The sequence below is a fragment of the Barbatula barbatula genome, assembly GCF_947034865.1.
Source record: "Barbatula barbatula genome assembly, chromosome: 8".
In the NCBI taxonomy this organism is placed as follows: Eukaryota; Metazoa; Chordata; class Actinopteri; order Cypriniformes; family Nemacheilidae; genus Barbatula; species Barbatula barbatula.
The window spans coordinates 20,125,903-20,143,172 of record NC_136771.1 but is presented as its reverse complement, the minus strand read 5'-3'; the positions used below and the strand labels follow the sequence as shown (position 1 = coordinate 20,143,172).

Genomic DNA, 17,270 nt, shown 5'->3' with positions numbered 1-17,270 from the left:
CTGAAGGCCTGCCTTTGAATTGTGTTGAATAAAGTGGGGGGCCTTGGAGAAAGGTTGAGAACATAAAGGATGGGAGCAGTATTAACATTTTGTAAACTTGACAATTAGTATGTGCTCGGTTTACTAGGATGAGTAAATATACACCTTAAACATCTCGTTGCGTGTGTTGAATGCAGTGTGAGGCTAATGCAGAAAACATGTTAAAACATGCGTGCCTAGAGAGTCAGAGCGCAAACTACTCAACTGAGTTCTCTTTCACATCTTATTACTCTGAAACAGACAAATATACACAAAATTAAAATTGCAGATTGCAACCATACGTTCACTCCACCCCTCCAATTCGAAACACCACGACGGCTGACAGAACATGACGAGTTACATGCAAGGGGACCCGCGGTGTATGTAGATAGAAATAGCTCATTCTAAGCTAATAAAAACATAACCCTTCACTGTGTAAGCTTTTTATACACCTCTGAAGGCATAGCTATGTATATTATATTGCATTTCAATTAATAGATCATCACAAAAATTACACACTTTACCTTTAAAGTGTTTGCAAACCAAATCTTGTTGCACTATTTTCATATAGCAGTACTTTTAAAATAAATGTGCACGATACGCTTCTTTTAAATTCTTTATTGAATGTGATACGCTTAACAGTGCGATTAATTGCGTTAAATCACAGAAAAGTCACACGATTAATGCGATAAAAAATGCCCAGCACTACTTTAAAGAAATATGATTCTGTTCGTAAGGACTTTCTGTCCTTTCACTGTTAATATGTGTGTGGTCTTAATTTCCCAGTTTAAGAAGCCCAGTTTTTCTGAAACTTGTGTCTTTTGTGTTATCTTTTGTTTGTCATGTTTCCTCACAATATCAATCTCTCTCCTGCCAGGTCTACAACTGAGCAGACAGACGCTTTGATTGGAAGATTTTCGGCAGTATAGCAGCCATGCGTTCTGATACACACAGAAGGGCCCCTATAGCTACAGAATTTGTAGCCAAGAGGAGGTAATCTGCCCACCCAAACACACACGCACACACATTCTTAGTCAGCAGTGAACTTCTCTGCGTGACTCATTATTGGCAGAGAAACCTCCGCAGCCTCAGACCTTGAGCAGTGAACACAAGTGTTTTTGGAAAGTAGTCTTTTAGGTTTTTGTATGATGCTCTTGTACATTTGTGTCGCAGAGGTGGAAGCATCACCCAGTGTCACCTCTACTGCGTTCTCTGGCATGAATGGTTTGGATAAGAGAGGGAAAATACATTTCAAGACTACCTTGGAAGTCACAAGCTCACTTACATACACACACACATACAGTTCTGGTTGGTTACTGCGGCATGGTTTGGCTGCAGCTCAGAGGATAGGGGAGGGGTCTCTCTCTCTCTCTCTCTCTCTCTCTCTCTCTCTCTCTGTTCAGGCTGGAATAGTTCTCTTGCAGTGCTTTGGCTGGATGGATTGCATGAAACAGAACGTTTTGTCCAGGACAGACATACCTGTGTACGTTTAATGTGGAATACATGTATTTTGTTGAGATGAGACATTCTCTTGGTTTGAAAAACTTGAGGTATGTTTTTGAATTTTTAAAAAAATTGTTTTTATTTATTACTTACTTGTCTAGTTGTTTTGAGGACAAACTTTCCTCTGCTGTGCGGTACGTGTGAGACAGATGTTTTCATGTGCTGCTGTACATCAGCTGAACCTACGCATTTCTATGGCTATTTGTATAGTCACATGGTGTGACTTGCATTGTAATCACAATGTAAATTCATGTACTTTGAGTTTAATTTGAGTTTGTTATGATTTCTGTGTATAGTTTGTTACACCCCACACACTCTAATCTATAAATCTGTATGGTGCTAATTAAAGTTGTGATTATGTAATGTCATGTTGACTTGTTGATAAGTTGTTCTTGGAATCCAAATCACAGCAATAATAACTCTGACATGTTAATCTTTAACGTGTAAGTTGTGCAATACTGGGCAATTTATTTATAAGGTCACATCCTTTTGGTCGCTGTCCAGGGGTCTTTGACGTAAACTTGTCCTATTGATCATTCATGGGTTTATGCACGCCACGATGTTGCACACGTAAGTGCCAAAGTCAAAATGCGCTGGATATCATAGGTGCTACAGAAGGACATAACTGAGTGCTTTGTGTTTCATGTGATTCTTATTCTTACAGTATGGACTTGTTTGTGATCTACCTTTTTGTGCACATTTTAAGAATATGTTTGTATAGGAGCGGTGTGATCCGTAGGGACTTGTGGGTATTTTCGTATCACTGCAAATGATCCAGCACACAGCTCATCGCTATGGCAACTGTTTGGTGCTGACGGGTACCAAGAGAAATCCTGAAGAACTTGTGAGAGGATTTAGAGCAAAATTTTATCGGTTGCTTTTATTTGCAACCAAACTGTTATCGGTATCCATAGCCGTAAGTTATCAAAAGTGCCATGTCAGTGTCCTTAACTCAGAGTTTGTACTGTTCTCCATTGCATTGTACTATTCTACTACAGGAAGGAAAATGATTGCCAGCTATGATTAAGTCCTAACTTAAGTCAGGGTAGGCCATTCTTTCCTAAAGGTTTACTTGTTATGCTGGTTGAAAATGTATTCACATCCTGATAGGAATCGCAGTCAAAGCCAGCTTGCTATTACTAGCCTCTCCAAAATGTGCCTCTACGATAATGAACTCACGATTAAGTTCTCTTTTTGTTTGTGCATTTCAGAATGAAATCTTTGTATGACATTTTTATTACAATTTTGTCTCATGCAAGACTAACTGTCCAATGTCCAAAGAGGAATTGGATCAGCGTGACATTAAAAAAGAAAGGGTGTGGGAAAACCGAGACGCTGTTGCGTAATCGCTTCCAGCACCTCTGAAAGAATGACATTTGTGTGGAGGTGTAACTGGCCACCTGAATAATTGATGATGTTATTTATACACAAAATACAAGTCACCTACAAAATATGCAGGCTGCTAAAATGTTTGTGAAAAATAATGGTTGTAAACATACAAAAAACATTAAGTCATAATGATTCAATAGGTATATACTGTGGTCTATGTACTAGGATACTGTTTGTCTGTCTATTGACAGACAAACGACATGAGTTTTAACAATGGTAAATGGGGCCCAAAATAGTTGCAGTGGTAAGGGTTTTGTTAAGTCATGCGTGTGATGTATTTAGGTGGTTTCGGAGAACATACCAGCCTTTTGCCACGTGCTGAAATATTTTCGTTCTAGGTCTTGCATTTCTTTGTTAATGCGATAATTCGCCTAATTACTGAAAACTGTGTTATGGAAGGATCCTGAATATTAACCCGGGGGAATTGCGCAGGTGCTAAATATGGGATGCCCTGGAAGGTTTGAAAGGTGAAGTAAAGGTGTAATTGAATTACATTGACAATACAAAAATATGCTTTTGACGGCATGCTGAAACTTGAATCCTGGCTTTCTTATAGCAGCATGGCTCAGTATTTATTATATAAGTTCATTTCAGCACCACACAGCTCATATCAGTTATTTCCAGCCAAGACACTTGAGCCTTTAGGCAATGAGGATTGCTCTAGAAATCCACTCAGTTTACCGCTAGAACATCACATTTATTCTCATTCTGTCAGGGGTGGGCACGTTTGGAAGGAAGCCCCCTATTATTTCATTGTTCCTTTCATTTAAAGGGCCAGCGAGCAGACCTTGTGGGTATCTGTCATAACTGGTGATCATGAAATTAAATAATATTTTTAAACTGCTTGTTTAACCATGTTGTTTTGTATAGTAAAACTATGTTGTTAAAAGTGCTGTGGTGAGGAAGGCGGGACGAGAGCCGTGACGCGGGGCCGGTGGCGTGAGTGATAAGTGGAAGCAGCTGTGCGCGCACCGGTCCCGCATCTTATCACGGAGGAGATTGGGAGCTTAAAAGGATGTTCGGCAGGACTGTTGACGAGAGAGGACCGGGCCCGAAACTGTGTTTAGTTTGTGTATGTTTTATGGCCGGCAGTCTACCGTGAGGTGGCTGCCGGTTTGTTCAGTGTTTATTGTTTATTTAATTAAAGTTTTATTATTGAATGTTCGCCGGTTCCCGCCTCCTTCCTTCCCTTCTTACGAACTTTATTACAAGTGCCTTTTATGGTTATCAACAAAAACTGTTCCTTATGAAGAATTGGTTGACTTAGTGTTGAATTGGTTCCTAGTGTGATGTCCGATCTGAGATTATTTCAGTTGACAGGCATGCACCATAGCATAGCGTGGCTCACGCTTCTCGTCATGCAGTACGTTGTATCTACGTGTGATGTTTTTTTGCACGTGTAGACGTGCATGTGTCGATGATTATGTGATTTTGGTAGTCTTGGTTGAATAGTATAGAGCAATGTGACGTGTTTTGTAACTTCATCCCTGTTAACCCCATGCAATCAATTGTCTACAGGCCGCATGTCGCTGTGTCAGACTGCAACTCTCTTCAATCGGGTCATCTGAGTGGTCACAGATCAGATAGATGTTTGACCAAGTGTAATTATCAATCCAAATAGATTATAGTGGCTTTAGACAGCCCATGTTATACAGACTTGGAGCAAATGGCCGGCCAGAGGTCATGTGCTTAATGTTCAGTATCCCATTGAGCAGGCAGTAGGAGGCAAGCCTTAGAGAACCTGTTATATAAAACTGATCTTAAAGTTGTTAGCAGCTGTTTGTTAGCTTTGAAGAAATCAAATAGCCAAATAATAAACATTTAATTTGAAAACATTACAAAGACAAGCCTTTAACAATTCAAATGTCAAAAAAGGATATTTTTTGTGTGTGTCCAAAGATACCGCCTGTAAGCATAGCTTGTTAAGAGTTTTATAAACATATATATATATATAAACATATAAACATAATTTTAGCCTCATCTTGTGACCTTTTTGCTCCAACGCAATGATTTACCCTTTGATTTTTTTCACATTTCTTAAATTTTTAATGTACATTGTACAGTAGGGCTGTTGTTGGACAAAGGAGAGACATTGTCCATATGAGGGGCCCACTTAGAGTTCCCTATAATATAGCCTTCTTATAGTCCATGGCAGAACGTCCCACGTTATTAACTAAAATAAAACACCTGTTTACTGCTGAGATCATGTAGTCAATGGAAAATACCTTCACTTATAAATGCTAAAAGAGCTGGAATGTGTTTATGCAGTGTCAATGGGTCATTCACCAGCTCTTAGAAATGCCACCCACTTTTCCATCCCGGTCTGGTTCATATCAGCTTCCTCTTTGTATTTAAAATGACTTTAAGATGTTGGTGTATTCATAGAAAGGTTTCTGTTAGTAGAACAATCGGACTCTTGGTCAGAAATGTTTTGGGTGGAAACACAAGGCTAGTGTTGTGGATGTAACTATCACCATTGCCTTTTGTGTGAGAGAGAACGGCCTGAATATCAAAATAAAGGCCCTTTTCTTAGCTTTTGTCTGACCTACATTATCAGCCACATTTGATCTTGAAGTGTGACTTTGATACAAAGCAGACTTAATTGGGCAGTGTGCATAATCTACATTAATAGTGGCTAATTTTATCATTTAAACAAGCCTTTCCAGTCCTGAGAGTGAAGATTTCAGTGGAGTAATATTAAAAAAGGTTAATCCTGCACCTGTGAGTATGATGAAGCAATTAAACTCAATTTATTTGTGATTTGTTTTCTTCCAAGCTTTAAAATGATCGTAACAAAAACCACTAATCTTAACTATTTTGTGTATAACTGCAAGCCTGGTCATTGTTTGATGCCAGCTAATCATCATCTTTTCTTACAGGAGCAATGTGAAAGAACTTTGTTCTGTTCTACATTTTCTTGCCCTTCACTACTATGACTCAGTTTGAATGGAAGTCACCAGTAGGGAGCAGTAGTTCTCTGCTTACGTGCCTCTGCAAAAAACATAAACAAATATTTTGAATAGTCACCTTTGTTTTTTATTAACACACAATGAGTCACTTCTCCATGTTTCCTAAATGCGGTCTTAAAGTTGCGGTCTGTATCTATAAATATCTAATCCAGCCCAGATAAAATTAAATTGACGTGCTGTTGTCTTCTCACATTCTCTAGGATCAATTCAAAGAGGGTCAGAAACATCAGAGACACCATCTTCAATCAGACCGACCTTAAGGGATGGTAAATACCTTTCTCACCGTAGTGGTATTTTTTCTGTCTGACAGCACTGGACTGGGTCTAGCTATGGGAAATAGCTCTCCATGATCGTGTCTTAACATCCTCTGCTCTTCTACGAGTTTCATGGAACCACCAGTAGACAAATCTGAGCTTCCACCCCCTGCTGTTTCCAAGAGACCATCTCAAGGATCTCAGCATGGGCTGTGTCTGCCATTACACAGCAGTGACCAGAGCAACAATGCTTTCATCTTTGAGTCTTCATTGTCGTCATCGTCAACTTCGCCTCAGTATTATAGAGGTGAAGCTTCTCCAGACTCCATGCGTAGCTTGTGCAGTCTGAGCAGTGCCAGAACGGATAGCCCACTGGATGTGGACATGCCGGAGGTGGAGATGGGAAAAGTAATGGCTAGCAGCGATGATTCGGGTATACAAAGTCCAGAATGCAGACCTGACTGTAGTGAGTCCAATGACAATGACAACTCTGTGTCTGTCTATCTGGACGCCAATGAAGAATGCTGGAGTGATGATGAAGATGATAATCACAATGTCCCTTTGGCGGTAACACGGCAGGTTGGACAAACTGATAATGATGATGAAAGATCCTTGTGCTCTTCAGAAAATGAGGATGAGGAAGACGAGGACTCCTTTCTCTCTTTGGCATCTGCAGATTTGGTGATAAAGAACCAGATTGGTGTTCCTGCTCTGGAAATGTCAACCAATACTTTATCAGATATTTCTCAAGGCCAAACAATAGAAGGTCAGTTGCAAAACTCCAACTTAGTGCTTCATTTTGCTACCGTCAATGACCTCAAGAAGGAAGTGAACAAAGAGAAAAATGACCTTTTTGTTGAGTTGGTCCCGGCCACTCAATCTACTGACGTCATGAATGAGCCAGTGGTGTCCCATGGAGATTCAGAAGGTAATGAAATCTGCATTATCATTTCAGATGCCAAAAACAAACAGATTAATACCTCCTCAAAGGAGGAGAACCAGCCAAAGTCCACAACTAAAATGACCAATGATCTGGCTGGACATGCTATGCTAACCAAGACTCCTACGAGAGCTTCTCTGACCAAAGCCACAAAGCCAGAGTGGAAGAGGTTCCCCAGGCCAGATTTGAAGAACGTGAAGGCCAAGATAATCTCCAGGGCTGCTTTAGCTCCAAGATCAACCAGTCCCCAAAAAGCAAACGCTAATCTTTGCCAATCACCTTCACGTATAGTGAATAAACTTCCTGCAAGAGGAAGAGGATCTGGAGCTAGTAGGAAAGTGGAAGATAAAGCTGTTGTAAAAAGAAGCAGGTCATCATCTAGCCACGCAAGGGGGGCTGAACCAAAGACCTCAGACAGTCCAGAGTCAGACCCTGAACCTAAACCTAAACCAATAGGTCTTCCGCTGGTGCAACCGGTAATTGAATCCTCAGTAAAAGACTGTCAGAAGGAGGATGTATTCATTTTATCTTTGCAAACACCAGATGAAGAAACAGCAATAAAATCAGAGTGCCCTTCCTCGACTGATTTTATTGTTGAAGATGCACAGCTTGATAAAGAAGAAGTAAAAACGCCTAAATGCAAAAGCAAGGTCAGTGAATGTTATTTTTCTCTTATATAGCACGTAGAAGCTCTCAATTACTAATTTGTTTTTGATCATTTAGATTCATGCATATCAGAGATATTATTATCCCAATCGCCTAAACTGTTCATTATGAATGTAAAATGTGTCTTGTTTTTCGGGCATTTACAACTTTAGAACTTAATCAAATGAGATATGTCCTGACCATGCATCCACACATTCAACACACAACATTTAAATGGACAATTCATAAAAAATATGATTTTTTTCAACATTTATTTACTGTTCAAAACCTTTATATTACAAATTCTTCTGTGGAACACAAAATAATCTATTTTTAGAAATGCCATTGTTTTATGTCCATAACATAAGTAAATATGGGTCAATGTTGTTTGGTTACATAAATTCTTCAAAATATCTTCTTTTGTGTTCTGAAGAAAGAAGTCATACAGGTTTGGAAGGACATGAGGGGAACTGACTTTTCAAAAAGGCTATGCTTAAACTGACTGGATTCATTTAAACTAACATACTTATGACAGCTGCGTGATGCCAATCTTCTCCCTATAAGGAGAACTGCTACAACATGTTCAGTTTAATGCATGTCATCACATGAGTGAGTTATGCTGTTATTCAGGCTTAGATATTTTGTCGCAATCAAATATAGAACTGTAAAACCGTTTTAGACTGTAAAGACTGTGATTAGGGAATGACACAAACTCTCATTTGTACATCAACACCTTGTTTTCTGGATCTGTTCACAGGCATGTTAGAGTACTTTTACATAAGCGTTTTCGCATGTTTCTGTTTGTTAAGAGGTAACGTCCAAGATCTTTGAATGCCAGCTCCCACTCTCTCTCTCTCTTATACTCTTCCAAGTTTCCTTAACTTGGTCATAGAACATAAGTGAGATGTTTTTGCCAATACAACAGAGAACTGAATGAAGAAAAAAACATTCTTGAGGCTGCACACTGACTCAGACAACAGAATCTTTCCACAAACTCACTCCATGTGTGCATAGAGTGTCCGAAAAACGAGAGACAGAAAAAACAAAAAGGAGGAGAAAGAGGAAAAGATCAGGGCTGGGCCTGGCATCAGAAGCCCTGAGGGAATCACATACAATAGAAACGTTTTCCCCTTTTTTTTCTCTTTTTTTCCTTTCTGCTTTTTGTAACCGGCTAGTCTTATTTTCCCTCCCTCCTTTCCGCTCCTCCTCCCTCTCTTTCTCCTCTCTTGTGTTTCTTCCTCTTAATCGCTGCACATTTTCTGTCTGCTCTGTGGAATGGCTAACACTATGGTTACCCTGCGGCGCCCCGAGCTGGGCTCTCTCGCGTGGGACGCTGTCACTAACCAGCGGCTCTTTCTCCAGACTGTATCTTCTAAGCTGGGACCATCTCTAGGGGCTGCATCTACCAATGCATCCACATCTGCAGCCCCAGAACACAGACTGAAGCCCCCCGGCCGAGAAGCCAGATCTACAGGTGGTCTGGGTCCCCCGGGAAGTCGAGCTGTTCAGCCGCCAGGTGAGTTATGTTTGTTTAACACGGCACATTCTCAGGAGAATCTCAAGGGCAATGCTTAGGAAAGCGAGCAAATAGTGTGTAGAGCTACTGTATTTGTATGTACTTGTATTTCAAGTATATTCACTGTCACTCTTACGGTATCTAACTTTCTGCCGGGTTTATATATTAGGATCTACAAGAAAACTTTGTGTATCTTTGTCTTATATGTGAGGTGTGTTTATACTGTAAAGTCTGTCTGACACACCTTTGCAGTGTATGTTGACATGACAGATTTGTGATATGTAAACGTGTTCCACATTTCTCCGATACACACACACAGATACACACGCTATTTAAATTTGTTTATACTGTAGTCTGTTGTGTTTACGTAAAGCGAATGATAAATTGTACAGTCTAGCCTTTAACCAAACTCTTTACAAGCCCCATTTCTTTAAATTTTTATATCATTATTTGCTTCATATGAATCACTTCTACATTTAAACAAACATCGTCCAGCTAATTTAGTTCATACCATAAACCTATGGTTTTTATATTGTGATAATGATATAACAGACTAATCTTAAGCCAAATGTTACATCTTACGCTAACCGGTGCGAAAATTATATTATTGTATACACATTGCATTATCTAAAACAACAATTATATCCGTTCTACCCTTTAACTTTTGCCCAACGGGAGGTTTAGTTGATTTGGGAGCAGTTTCATCTGCAGACTGTAGCAGAACCCACAAGGACGTTCACAGGAATTTACAGGATTGACTCACCAAAGCAATCTGGACGCTGTTGAGCAGGAGAGAGTGTGTGTGTGTGTGTGTACGTGTGCGTGCTACACTGTAAACCCAAAGTTGGCAAAACGCAAAAACATTTGAGGTAATCAGTTACATCAAATCTTTTGAGTTATGATGTTCTCAATTTTAAGTGAGCAGAACTATCAAGTTTTGAGTTTGTTGTACTCAAGTATGTTGCACTCATACATGTTATTTCCTTTTAATCTGAACATATAGTAACAACAAACTCTTCTTAATATCCAAGAAAAATGAATATTCATCATTAACAAGGCTTTATCCTTTATAAAAAACTACACATATTTATAAAAAATAAAACTTAATTTCCAAATTTACTCTCCTAATGCAGTCTTACGCAAAGAATGCTGGGAACTGAAAATCATTCACAACAAATCGTGTGGAATTAACTTGTTTTAACTAAAGCAAACTAACTCAAAAGTAAGAATTAGTGCAGGAACTCAAAATACTATCTTGTTATATAAAACTAAGTTTACACTACTTTATTTAATTACTTTGAACATTCAGGTTTACAGTGAGAGAGAGCGGCCAGAACGCTTCAGCTGGTGTTAATAAACTTGCAGGATTCAACTCTTCATTATCCAAACTCTGCATAGTGTTACGTATGCCTCATCTCTTTCTGTGGCCACACGTTCATCATTTATAGTCATAAGAGACACTTCAGTTTAACACCCCACACTAAGCCTTCATTCTCATTTTGTCCATTCATCTTTCTTCCAATGTGTGTCTTTCCCTGTATCGTTTCCAGTTGTGTGTATTTGTTTGTGTGTTGAAAGTCTAAAGCATGTTTCCTTGATATTATTCCAACTTCTGTTTAAATCAGAAAAAAATATATTTGTTTAAGGAAATTGCAATTTCATTGTGTCAATGTGTGTGTTTGTTGGTGTGTTTAGGCGAAGGCATTTTCCCTAATATCACTCCAGCCTGTTAATGTCTAAAAAAAACGTTTGTTTCTGGAAATAGTGATCTCATTTTACTTCCTGTGTGTATCTGCGTGCATCCACATAAAAGCGTGTTGGGTTATCCTGTAACGTAACCCTGCTTTGTGACATCTCTTTCTGTTGAGGGTTCCCTTTTTCCTTTGTCGCATGTGGACGCAGGGATACATATGTGTACACATGGTTTCAGGGGCTGTATAATATATGTTTGTGTCAGTCGAGTTACATTGTCAGCGAAATGTGGATTGAATTGACCGGAGAAGGTCACATTCCTTGTAGACAATTGTCGTCTTGTTTCTTCTCCTCAGAGACACTGGGACTTTAGCTCTTAAATCTAATAGTTACCAGTTGGGGAAGTTTTGTGTCAAAGGATATATGTCCTGTAGCTGTGTGCTGATTCTTAGTAAAGGTGCTATTTTTGTGCCATGTTTGATGCCATGACTTAATACTGATGTTATGAACAACACATTTTGATTTGATACATTTGACTGTTTATAAGGAAAACTCTTATAAGGGGAAAAAAATACTTAAATATACCTTTTGCTTTTATTCTAAGGTAATTTGTGGGCATAGTGACATTTTTCTGTAAATGTGATTAAGTTCAATCTTGAGACATTTTGACCGTTATATTCCATACGTGATTTTTAATAAGACACACTGAACTTTTTTATCTGCATCCAAAGTAAATAATTGTTTAGTAATGACATTTTTAGGCACAAATGAAAACTTTTCTAAAATCAAATAAATATGTTATTTATTCAGTTGCTTATTGTTACCCATTTAGCAACATTACATTTTACACACCAATCACCCGAATTGCATTTGTTTGATTCAGTTTAATCTCACATAACAAAGCGATGCCGTATAAAACCATTTAAGTTTTAAAAAGTCCAAAATTATAACATTCTTGAGGTGAATAAATAACATGTAGTACCATATATTCTCCAAGAGGTGGCATTTATCTCACTTACAGTTTGTTTTTGTCACTGATGTTAATTTAGGTGCAATAATACACCATATATTCAGGAACAGAAAATGCACAGAAAGTGGACCACACTCTGGAGAAAGTAAGAAGCAACATCTCATGTTCCTCCTAGTGCAGTATAAGGTGTGCCAGACCAGCAGTTTCAGACCTGCATGCACAATACATAAGCTAGCGGATATAATGAGTCTTTGTGTTGGAAAGTCTCCATAGCAGTGGCCCCAGAAGACCTCATTCAGAACATCTACCCATTGAAGTCAAACAAGTGCTCTTCCACATAGGAAATTATGTGTAGTGTAGAGAAACAGGATGCAGGAAGATGCACAAAGATTTCCCAGCACACATCTGCACGTTTCTCACCAAAACACTGAATTGAAACAGTATTAATATATACTGGCATTAAAACATATTTAATTAATGTGAGTTATCAGTTGGTCTGCAAGATACAGATGCAGAGTCAGATTCATCCATAAATAAGGGTGCAAACTGACTTATATGTAGAAACATTTTGCTGGCAATAGAGGTGCCCAAGATCAGCCTAGATGAATGCACAACCATGTATCATAACAACAGTCTATACTAGCAGTGTGAGTGCAAATAACATGCTTTTTATATCCAGGTTTTTCAAAGACCACAGTCAAATCTACAACCCCCTGCAGCCCCACAACGGATTCAAGCTGTAAGGGTCCTCAGAGAGCCTCTTCCAAGCTTCCAGTGAAAGGTATACCCACAAGCCCCGGCTTCTCATCCAGTACAATCAGTGAAAACAACAGTATTGCTGTAAACAAAGGTGCGTGGAAGATAGAGTCTCCATCTTCATTATTATCTATAAATGTTTTTCTCTCTTTCAATGTCAGATTTACCATGATTTTTTTGGATATGTGCCATAGCCTTGCCAATACCACAGTTGTCTTTTATGTACCTTAAAGTACCCATGTACGTTAATACAAAGAAACATCATTATTGTAGCAATTCAGTACCACAGTACATATAAAAGCATCATGGTTTTACCTTCCAATAGCATCATCATCACCTCCCCACCACCGTATTTGCTGTTAGGGCTCCTCCTACTTTCTCTTTGAGCATTAATGAAATCTTTACAGCCTAGACTGCCCTCATTCCTTTCTCAGGCCAAATGAAATTGACTTAGATTTTAGCTGTGACTACGAGCAACAATAATTTCTGCCATACCAGTGCTGTGTGTTGCAGACATCAGAGAAAGCATCCTCGGCACACCACACTCTCAGATTGATAATTGTTTATTCCCACACTAACATACAAACGCCTCCCCGTGATACACTGTGAACTTAAATCAAGAATGATCAAGATCTTTCCACGGATTCTAGTTGTCATGGTAACTTGGAGCAGTGAGATGCAGTCACTGTTGGTACGGACACGAATGAGTTTACTTATTAACTACAAATAAGATATTCTTAAGACACTTAAATTACCCATCGATATCCACACAAAAGCCTTTCGTTTGAATGATGAACGTTTGAAGAACTGATAAAGCAATCATGTATTATTGTGATCGTGTTTTTTTGTAATCTATCTGTGTGTAAATGGTTTACTTTGATTTCTGACTGATTGGGAGTCCTAAAGTAATTGCAATCATATAAACACATTGAATGGAAGATGTCTGCGAATGGAAGATTTCGTGTGACTTGGTCATTTGTTTTAGTTAAAGAATGGGTGGCATGTTTGGGCTCACACGCAAACTCATGTTTTGTGGATTTTTTCCTCCACAAAAAACATTATATTTGTTTCAAGAGAAGAGTCTTAACATAATAAATTAATCTGCTTTTGATAATGTTTTGCCACGTTATGTTATGTAATGGATAATGTACAGGCAGGTTGTTATCGCAGAAATAAGCCCCTATTTGATTTGTGATAACAGCCGACTGCGTGTACATTATCCCGCTTATTACATGGCTACTTGCCACATGAGAAAATAACTGGACATGAAATGTGTATTTGAAATATTTTATGAGCTCATTTTTACCGAATGCAGACCTTCCGAGAGCAAAAGCCGTTTACATTCGGTTTTAAGGCCGTTCAGAGGTCACGAAAAGGACAATTTGGTTTAATAATTTGTAAATACAATGTCATATATGTTGTTTAAAGACATATTTATATTTAATTTGTAAAAAAATGATTTGCTGCATCCGGGTTACCGTATGTTATTCGTTTTGAGAGGTTGTTATCTGGGAATAACGAACCTGCAAATGTCACGATCAGAATCAAGCATTCCAGTGAGCCGTGTAATAAGTGTTTTATAATTCTTGTGATTTCTCTGTGATCAGTCCCAGGTGAAGTGATGAAGAATGAGGAGAAATCTATCAAGCAATCACCTTCATCCCAGATGCAAGTAAAGTCTCCGGTCAGTAAATCGGTGTCTGGTCACCGCAGCAGAGCGAGCTCCATCCCATCCAAACCAGTTGCAGGTGAGAGAAACGCACGCATCAGTAGAGTTTTGCGCCTAGTAATCTCACTAAATCCTTCTTACACTCACACACACCCTTTCATTCATTCATCCACATGAATCTGGCTCTCGTCATTTATTGTTAACACATCAAATCAGCCTCAAAAGGAAAATCACTTTGTTGACATGTCTTCAATAACCGTTAATCAGTGAGAAGCTCTGATTGTCTTAACTTACGTAAACCTCTTTGTGTGGCGATTTATATTATGAAAAAGATATGATTACAACCAGATGTTTAAATGCTTTTTGTAGTTCCCTAAATAGTTTTGCATTTGTTATTATGAATAGAAAAACACATTTAATTCTTATGCTAAGGGAAACTCATGATTTAAATAGATTTGGTCTTTGTTTTAGAGTGTATGAAAGCAGGTTTAAGGGGTCATGGACCTTGATGTACACGTGGTTACAATCTCTTTCTTTTTTCATATTTTTCTTTTCAACAAACAAATTGAAGCAACGTTGCATTGCTCTCTGCTGTCCTCTCCATAGTTTGTGGTTTTATTTTTTGCCATGAATCATTATTATTAGTGACCCTTGTCGTTTGCTAGTGGGTTTTGAAAATATCTTAAAAATAAAAAGTATCAAAAAGTGCTTGTCAACTTTGACAACACAGTGTTGAATCAAAGTACCGTGTTTTTCAATTTCCTGAAAAATGAGAACAGTAAAAAACATGATTTTGTTTTTGCAAATAGACTCTTTATTACTTGAATGTAAGTAAATTCTGTATTTTGCAGATTTTGCGACTTTGCAAACAGTTTCTGTCACACACTAATACACCTTCAAGTTTCATTATCTAATAGTTTCCATTATCCAAAGGGTTCAGGATTGGGTGCTAATAGTTAAGATTGAAAAACAAGTCTGTCAAGTTCAATAATTGCCTTGTTAATTGTCCAGAATGGGAGTACTTATTGTTTAAACGGCTTTCTCACTGCCCCACCCTGTCCTGCCTACTGCCATTAAAACACTCTCATCCATACATCCTCTTCAGAACACCAGGCTCACTTCAGTGCAGCATCTCACTGTGTGGCCTGTAAACATGAAGTTTGATTTCTTCTGCACTGTTTTAATAGGGCTAAAGGCCCCAGTGGTGATCAGCCACGTTACGGCTAAGAATAACCTGAATACGTTGCAGCGCAGTGGATCTGCGCGACATGTTCGCTCAACAACAGCAGCAGGTAAGAGTTTAAAGAGCACGTGTGTATGTTTCCACTTTACATGTGGATGTATTACAGTGTTTTTAGGAGTCAGTGAATTTAGATTGATCAGCATATAATTTATGATCAGTGTGTATTTATGTTTAGTCATATAACTGTTTTATTCACCAATAGGTGTGCCATGTTCTGAAACCTGTACTCAGCAATTACAAACACGTTGTATTTGGTGAAATGTTTTCTAAACATTTGAAAAGCACAATTTAGATGGATATAGAGTAGGTTATAATATTTGTTGTTGCCTTAAAGTACTGTATATAGTAGTGTTTTGACCTGCATTTATTCATGTTGTTTAGTTGACTCCTGAAGTGTGTGTATGTGTGTGCAATTCGTGGTCATGCAGGTTAAATAAATTGCGTTTATATACATTTATATTTTTCTATATACAATTCTGTTACAGTATAGTGGGTGTGTCTAAGTGTGTATAAGGTAGTCGAACTGTCTTTGAATACATCATACAACCATGCACAAGCATACAAGATAGGCTTCATAGTGTGGATGCATCATCCTAAGGTCTAATAAAAATACTGTAATGAATTTTACAGTAAAATTGCAAATCTACAGCACATTGCAGTGTACACACACACACACACACAGGTAACCAAACCAAGTACACCGCCATGGTACACACTATGGCATCTGTTAAAGCTCCACTAATACAACATAAATGCCAAAGAGGTCCTCAGGCCAAAATTTCAGTCACATGGAGTTTTCCTTAATAATGCGCATTTATTGGTATTTCTGGCCTTCCTGTCTGGTTTACTGTCTTGTACCACCCCTATCTAATTGATGTTGTGGCTGTGCAGCTGTCTGACAATTGTGTCACACCACAGCCGTTCATATATTCTGCTCAACATCTTTCTATTCAACAATGTCACTCATCAGTATTCCAAGGCGTTTGTTTGTCTCACTTTCTCTCTTTACGCTCTCCCTCGGTTTCTTTCTCTCTGTCCAACAAAGACATCCATTCAGGAAGCCTGCTGCTTAGTCGATGCTTGAGATAAGAAACCTGAAAAAAGAGAGAGAGCAGAATGTCATGAGGTATGGACAGAACCCAAGCGCAGGCAGCTGTTAAATAATAAAACTTTATTTAAACAAAGACCCTCGGTGGGGAAAACATTAACAAAAACAAGACAAGACTGAAAACTAAAACTTCCCACAAGGGGGACAAAACAAACAAGGTCTTAAGAATAATAAACTATAAATCCACAAACTTGAATCCAGGGAACAGGAACACGGGTAATCCAGACAGACTAGGAATGGTAAATGTGCAAAATGAACTGACAAGAGACAGAGGGAAACTGGGGCTTGAAAAAGGGAAACATGACACAGGGAGAGTGGCGGCAGGTGAGGGGAATGAAACACTAAGGGAAAGATGGACCAGGGCTGGTGACAAGACTAACACTAATGGGCCGCTAACAGGGAAACAAGGGGGAGGGGCTAAAGGACACGACACCGGAGAGAGAGCATGGCGTGACAAACCAAAACAATGAAAAAGAAGAATTTTAAACACAATTTTAATAGAAACAATGTCAAGTGCAATAATAAAAACGTGTTAACTTAAAATTACCTTACCCAAAAATTTTACTAGAATTAATAATAGGATAATGTAATAAATTGA

At 38.6% G+C, this 17,270-nt stretch overlaps 1 protein-coding gene across 3 annotated transcripts in view; it reads left to right on the top strand.

The window, feature by feature from the left end:
• Positions 1–1,359: 1,359 nt before the first annotated feature.
• The window catches only part of mtus1b (microtubule associated tumor suppressor 1b), a 32,863-nt gene continuing 16,952 nt past the window's right edge, over positions 1,360–17,270 (top strand). The window contains exons 1-6 of one of the 3 annotated variants that reach the window (XM_079462989.1): positions 1,360–1,568; positions 6,080–7,723; positions 9,081–9,234; positions 12,576–12,746; positions 14,260–14,400; positions 15,509–15,613. In XM_079462989.1, coding sequence (XP_079319115.1) covers positions 6,266–7,723; positions 9,081–9,234; positions 12,576–12,746; positions 14,260–14,400; positions 15,509–15,613 — 2,029 coding nt within the window. In that variant the 5' untranslated portion in view covers positions 1,360–1,568; positions 6,080–6,265. Of the gene's footprint in view, positions 1,569–5,490; positions 5,632–6,079; positions 7,724–9,080; positions 9,235–12,575; positions 12,747–14,259; positions 14,401–15,508; positions 15,614–17,270 lie in introns of those variants that run through there. The other 2 variants (XM_079462991.1, XM_079462990.1) reach the window with 2 other exon arrangements.